This window comes from Macrobrachium nipponense, chromosome 25 (genome assembly GCF_015104395.2).
Source record: "Macrobrachium nipponense isolate FS-2020 chromosome 25, ASM1510439v2, whole genome shotgun sequence".
Lineage (NCBI taxonomy): Eukaryota > Metazoa > Arthropoda > Malacostraca > Decapoda > Palaemonidae > Macrobrachium > Macrobrachium nipponense.
The window spans coordinates 5,630,564-5,638,063 of record NC_087214.1 but is presented as its reverse complement, the minus strand read 5'-3'; the positions used below and the strand labels follow the sequence as shown (position 1 = coordinate 5,638,063).

The following is a 7,500-nucleotide window of genomic DNA, read 5'->3' as shown; positions in this document are numbered from 1 at the left end:
TGGAAAAACAGATTAATTAACAAATTAAATAATAAATGAAAATGTAATTAAATCTCGAAATGCAAGCTGAATTCCTTTAGGGTAGCGGTGCACTACATGTTCGCTGGAAATTTTCTGTACGGGGCACTTTTTATGTACAGTCCTTTATCCTCGCTGGAAGTGGTTCAATGTATTTCAACTCCTCTCCAATTTGCTGTAGCAACGTCGTCAAATATCGTTATTTATCGTAAACAAACTCAATAAACCAATTTTGATAAGCCCACTTCACCAACTGAGAGGTTAGATGAGGCCGTTACAAGAACCCAGTAAAAGAAAAACTAGTATGCCAGCTTTGTATGTCTGCCCTCAGGTCTAAACAAGCTACTGAGGCTAGCTAGAGGGCTGCAAATTGATGTCTTGATCATCCACCCTCCAATCATGGAACATACCAAATTGCAACGCTCTAGCCTCAGTAGTTTTTATTTTATTCAAGGGTAAAGTTAGACATGGATCGTGCATCTGGCAGAGCTTTCCGGAGCCATGGGAGGCACCCTCACTCTATCGCATTTGGTGAGCAACTGGAGAGCTGCCGGTCATAGTTGATGGTTTTATACAGCATTATACATTGCACAGAAAATCTGAATGCGCCGAAACTTGTTTGTATTGATGACAACCAATGAAAGCCCTACAAGTTTGTGGCTGAACAAAGGCCACCTATGACAAACTATCTGTGCCAGACCTAAGCCCATTTGTGTCAAGAGAAGAAAAATGCACCAGAGTAAATGCTAATGGTGCCAGATAAGGTCTAGGTATCACAATAATGTTTGAGATGTAATATAAAAAATCTGTGCCAGAATAGACTGTACATGCCAAGACAATCTATGACAGGGTTGAAGGCATTTTTATGTCAGATCAGAGATATAGTCTGTGTTAAATTAGGCTTTGCCATATCAAAAGTTATGTTTCGTAAAATTAGCCATCTGAACCAGAGTGCAGGTTTTCAGTCAGAGCAGGAGTAACTGTACACTAATGAAGTCTGTTATGGCAATAAAGAAATCATGTACCACACTAGAGGGTATCTGTAAAGGCCGTCTGTGCTTAGAGAGGCTAGTTGTGTTGAGCAGAATGTTTTTGTTTAGGGTAAGACCTATTCACACTTAGGTAAAGGTTATAAGTAGCCTAGTAAAATTTAGGGTTAACAGAGCTTAGGGCACATTGTTTGCCTTAGTCTTCAGCAGATCCTTCTCTGCAAAATGAGACACAGTAACAAGTTGCACCTTTGATTTGTATACTATGCATGTTTATTCAATTAACTTCATTCTTTAGGATGTTGTTGTTTATCTACAGCAATTTTCATTTGTGGAAATGAACCTTAACTTCAAATATACATAAATTTTGTAGGTGTTATCTACAAAGATTGCCCTTCCTTTGAACTGGGTAGCCAATCTTGAAACTTGTCTTGTGTGTCAACATGGAAGAAATGCATGTGTTTCACATAGATTTACTTTTAAAATCATTTGAGGCTAAGTTGTAATCTCCCATGTTTCACGTTTTATCATAGAGACCCGACCTCTTCAGCTCAAATCTCAGTCAAAATAATTCTATTAATTTTTCAAATCCAAAGGCAAATACCTTTCATTTTTGTAATGCCTCCTTGTTTAGGCTAGTGATCATAAAATTTCTCTTTGGCTCTTTCATACCCTTCAAACTAAATATCCGCATCTTCGTTAAATCCTACGGAAGGTTATTAGCAAACTGGGTTAATCTATCGAACGAAACTCCAGTAACATCAGATTTACCTAAACCTTTCATTCTTCCAGGGAAATATGGACTGCAAGACATGTGGCATCTGCAATGAAGTCTTCAACGAGGACGATCGCTGCCCGAGGATTTTGCCCTGTACACACTGCCTGTGTTCGATATGTCTTTCTGAACTCATCGACAGAAATTCCAAGTCTTGTCCATTCTGTCGCGTCGAGTTTACCGCAAGCTCATCTAAGCACGTTGGTATAAACATTCACCTGCTAGAAGTCTTGAGATATGTTTCTGACCTAGAGACTACCAACACATCCCTGCTTGAAAAGACACCTATGTTTTGTGAAATGAGTCCTGACCTTCTTAAAAAGGTAAACAAGAAATTGACTAAGGAACTTCTCTTGAGTTGTCAGAGTATGACAGATCAAATTTCTAATGTCATCCAGCATGTTTCAAAATTTAAAAGTGATTTATCAGAAGTGAATGAAGACTATAAACATAGTGCACAAGCAGAAATGCACGAAACAACATCAAAAAATGAGCTAGAAATAAAATATCTCATCGACGAAAATGAAAGATTAGAAACGGAACTGGCCTCCATAGTAGAACAAAAAAAGCAAATACAAGAATTAGATTCGATGATAGAGGAGGCTGTGGATTATGCAACAATTGGACTCCTTGCTGATAAAGTGAATGGACTGAAAAACACCATCAAAAATTCTCAGGAGAGAATTCAAGGCTTGTTGTCAGAGTGGGATGGAAAACACTCAGATATTGATGAAGTAAGTTTTGGTGTCAAAAAGAGGTCCTCCTTCAACATGTACAACACAGGGAGCTTAGGACACTTACAGTGTTACAGACCGTTCAGTTTTGTGATCACGCTTTAAGAATAGATAAGAAGCCTCATTAAACATAATAGTTACGTCAGCTGTGTATTTTGCAGGGAAGTTTTCATATTCTAATAATCCCATGTTAAACAGAATAAAGACCATGCAATAATCTTCTATTATTCATGTTATTCAGGGTAGGTTATGAATAGAGAATTTCCTTCCCAATGCACAAAACAATCAGTTTAACAGCTTTATAGTAATGTACAGTATTGGATCACTTGGTACATTACGGCTCTTAAATGAAGGGATGTCTGTTGCAATATTCAAATATAGGCATGAAAGGCATGCATCATGGATGATTTGTTTCTCTTTTTTTTTTGGGGGGGGGGGGGCAATACAGGCTATAACGGCTACGATCAAGAAACATCTCTTCTTACAAGCTCGAGGTGGTTACGAACCTACCAAGAGTGAGCAGAGCACTGCAATGCACAAACGATCCAATTCTTCTACAGCTGCGGATGCTGAAGTCCTAGGAAGCTCATACCCCAGCAGCATTCCTGGTCACCAGATGCCAGGTTTGAGTAGCCTGGGGGAAGGTGTCCTGATGATAACAGTAAGGCCAAAATTGCATGGTACCATAAGCAGAGAAATCTAACAAACTCCCAGGTTCCTAGTTCATGCAGTCCCTTCTTGTGTTACTGAGTTGTTGATTCACAAGTACGTCTCCAACTGACAGAGTAACTCATTCCAGTCTTCTTACAACTCCTAACAGGCTGATACTTTGAGGCAAAAATTCAGCGTAGGAGTCAAGAGGATGCTGCAGGAGGGAAAGGTTTACGTCACTCTGAGAGACCCTACTGGAAACAAGCACGCTAGACTATCGGCCACGGACAACCATGTGTTGTGTCTCCATCGCTGGACTCAGGAATTTCCAACCGGTGCAAAAGTGCTTCTGGATGTAAGTAAACTAAAAGAAAGTTCATTTTTTTGATGCCAGAGTTACAAAATATTTATTCTGAATAACATCTTTGATTATCATGACTTTTAACGACAATTCTAGCAACCTCAAATCCATGCCGAAACCAGAGAGGCAGCAACTACTGATGTGAAAATGAGTATTTGTGGGGCAAAAACGTAAACTGAAATACATCTGATAATTTGATGCTCACAGGACCATGAATTCAGTGAACAAAATTGTCTGTACACATCTCTGAAATTATTTTGAGCAATAATTCTTCAGAGATTGTTTATTTGGACATCAGATTGTCCAAAACTCAACATCAAATCTTTTTATTTCTTTATATTTGGTCATTGGCACAACCCTTTTATGCAGAATATGAATTTTGGGGGTAAGTCACTTTCACCTCTGTCAGCTAATGCAGTAAGAACATTAAAAAAGCTGTACTCATAACAAATATTACTATTGCACTGAATGTAACTAGTTAGATCTAGATAGACTGCTGGTTGTTCCCTAAATGCACATTATCTACGAGGAGGAACACGTCTAGATTCATGGTAAGTATGTGAGGGTTTAGGAATGATCCCTCTTATTCTATCTCATATAGAGTCATCCCAAGTTAATATTATACATTTCCAATTGCAAGTATTGATGAAAAATTATTCCATTACTCCTAACAGCATGCTGAGGTCATGGCACACTTTGACGATGCATCACAGCTTACATTTTTGGAATTGGGTGCTGGAGACTCGGTCATCGGAAAATTATGCATTCGTCTCGATTTAAATTCGCCTGCTGCTGAGAATTTCAGAGCCTTGTGCACCGGTGAACTGGGTCCCTCTTACGTAAACACGAAAGTCTCGGACGCCGGCACGGACTTTTTGGGAAATAAACGAGTTTATTTCGGCGTTGAGAGACTAAGAAGTTATAAGGTGTTTGGAGAGTTCAGCTTGAGATATGATACGACATTTAAAGAGGTCGTCCTGCTAAGTCTGAAGTATGATGGAATTTTCCTTTTATCATTTATAGCATTTATTGTTGTCTATGTAATATGTCATAACCTGAAAGTAACAAGTATTATGTGGTTTGCACTCGGGATATTATTCTGGGTTTTGGTTACAAAGTATTTTACGCCTTGGAAAATACTTGGTACAGGATCAGTAACAGTAAACTACCTGGATTGTCCTGAGGCTACAAAGTTTCGCATCAGCACAGAGAGCAAAAGGAACGTGCCGTCTCTTGAATTCATTGGCACCGTTGACTCCGGTCTCTGCAATTTGCGTGATGCCATTTCTCTACATTCCAATAATGACCTGAAGATAGTAGACTGCGGAACTATTTTGCAACCTCGAACATAAACGACATTTAAGGATTCTAGATGTTGTTACTGTTGTGTTGAGAATGATCTGATCACCAGTACTGAGAGCGTAAACAAATTATAGATGCTGGTTAAACAAATGACTGAAAAGAAACTTGAAGCCACATAACCTACCATCATACTTTTTAAATGGTGTCTGGCATCACATAGGTAGTTCCCACCAAAATTCTGTACCGAGCAACAAGTCTTGGTGGCTAAATTGAAGCAACTTATGTCCATGCTGGTTTTAACTACCCACTGTTCCTCAACAAACATGCAGGAATTCAACTTTGTCACTAATGTTGAAAAATCCACTTGCGCCTGACAATGCCTGCACTGCTAGTTTCCAGGAACTGTGTAATTTGATCAACAACCTTATTATATTTGTTACATGTAAACCTTCCTTTTCAATTAGCAATAGTAACTTTCCTGTTAAAAAAAAAACTTAACAGCTGATAAGGAAATGAATATGCAAATTACCATATGGAAAATAAAACACATGATATGAATCGTGGCAGGCTTTGTCTTACTGATTAACCCATATTCAAAAGAACTGATATATAATGAGAGAAATTTTCAATATATATGCAGGGCGACATTACAAACAAACATACATGATGCTCTTAATGTCCCATTTAATAAAACATCGGCGTACTTTAATTTCTTGCCTATTTTTATAATTGCATCTAATTCAGGGCTACCTACACGTAATGCCTTCAAGACCACGGATACAAACAAGACCATGGATACAAAAACTGATTTCTTGATTTCACAGATGTGGCCAGAATAAAGATATACACTGGCAGAACATTGGCAGGTTTTCTGAATACACAACATATAAATTCATTATTACCCTTATTACCATTATTACCATTTTCCTTATCCACAATAAAATTTACCGTGTGACACTAATAAATTTCACAATCAAATCAGGCCTCGTCAAGCTGTCTTACTTAAATAAGGCAAAGTGGGTCAAGTTTTATTCCCCGTGATTTATTTTCCCTGTTTATCTCCACAACGCACATTCCTATGATTGTAAGAGCGAAGGGCTATGTAGTTTGATACCAGTAAGAGTCATTTTCCCCCTCCGATGGTCAGTCACATGAAGTTGAAACTGAGGAACTGCAGATACAAATTTTCAAAGGTTAAACCAGTGGGATGTACATTCGATGTACATTATTCAAGAGTTGTAAAATTTATGAGATATACCTTTCATGCACATTATTCAATAGGTGTAAAACTTATGTGATGTACCTATGACGTACGTTATTCAAGCGTTGTAAAATACCTGGGAAGTACATTTGTTATGTATGTTATTAAAGATTTGTAAGCTTATGAGGTGTACATATGATTACATTATTCAACAGGTTTAAAATTTTTGGGATATATAGTTGATGCATGCTATTCCAGTGGTGTAAAACTCCAGGGATGTACAATTGATGTACTTTATTGATGAGGGGTGAAATTTATGAGATGTACAAGATCTGAATATCTGAATTAATTTTTCTAACAACCAACACTACAGAACTCTTGTGGCTGAGTTATTCATTGGCCGTGGTAGAAGAAGAAACTCACTCTAGACATTATTACAGTCTGGCTGTAGTGGTCCTGCCTGGCACGTTACCAATTAAGTATCAGGCATTGCGTTATCAGAGATTTCTGATAATTTTAATATATGTCTAATGTTGACGGAGACCTTGAGGCCTCCTACTACTTTACACAGGTTTTGTTGTAAGCATCAATAAACCACATTCCTCTAACGTTTGTTCTAATTATTATAAAGAACATAAACCTTATTCATATGCAACAAGCCCACAGGGGCCACCAATTTGAAATTCAAGTTTCCAAAGGATATGGTGTTCACTGGAAAGGAGTAACAGAAGGCGAAGGGAACTACAGAAAGAGATCAATTACTAGAAAAACAGGTAATTAATAGATAAATAAATAAGTATATAAAAATGTAAGTAAATTATTAAAATGCAAGGAGAATTGTATTAGTGTAGTAATACAATGCATCTTTGCTTGAAAGTCCCAATTGCACAGCAAGTTTGTGAGGCTAATTTACTGCATACTGGTGCTGCTGTTGTATTCGGGCAGTAATACATTGCACCTTCGCTTAATCTTCTGTAGTTTTAAATGTAGAACATTCTTAGGGTGGCTGTTCTACAGTCCAACGGTGTCAGGAAGAGTAAAGGACCTCTGAAACTGAGAGGTTTGACAGCGAGGCTCATTTAATGCATACTGACACCGCTGCTGTCCAGCAACTCTGGTTGCTCTCGGCAGGAAGATGGGATCAGGGATCAATTGCGAATGTGAAAGATCTCTTATGAAGATACAACAAGAGACCATCCGTCGATGGTGCAACTCATATTTGCTAATATTAGGAAACAGAAACCTATCACCAGGATTTTTTTTATAAAGATTTTTTTCGGTAGATGTTGTATCCCCCATTTTCGAATCAGTCAATCAATCAGCATTTGCTAAATGTTTTCCATTCCAACTTCCCCGACCCATTTCCCTCCCATAGTCAGTAATCCTCCTTCCCAACCTTATTCTTATTTCACTCCCACGAAAGGTTATTCTCCCCAAACAGCTTAATAACTAAGACGACAAATCAACGC

At 38.1% G+C, this 7,500-nt stretch overlaps 1 protein-coding gene across 1 annotated transcript in view; it reads left to right on the top strand.

Moving 5' to 3' along the window:
• The window catches only part of LOC135199136 (E3 ubiquitin-protein ligase trim-21-like), a 7,303-nt gene extending 715 nt beyond the window's left edge, over window positions 1–6,588 (top strand). The window contains exons 2-4 of the mRNA XM_064227047.1: window positions 1,800–2,516; window positions 2,965–3,522; window positions 4,203–6,588. Coding sequence (XP_064083117.1) covers window positions 1,800–2,516; window positions 2,965–3,219 — 972 coding nt within the window. The 3' untranslated portion in view covers window positions 3,220–3,522; window positions 4,203–6,588. The remainder of the gene's footprint in view (window positions 1–1,799; window positions 2,517–2,964; window positions 3,523–4,202) is intronic.
• The last annotated feature ends 912 nt before the right edge of the window (window positions 6,589–7,500 follow it).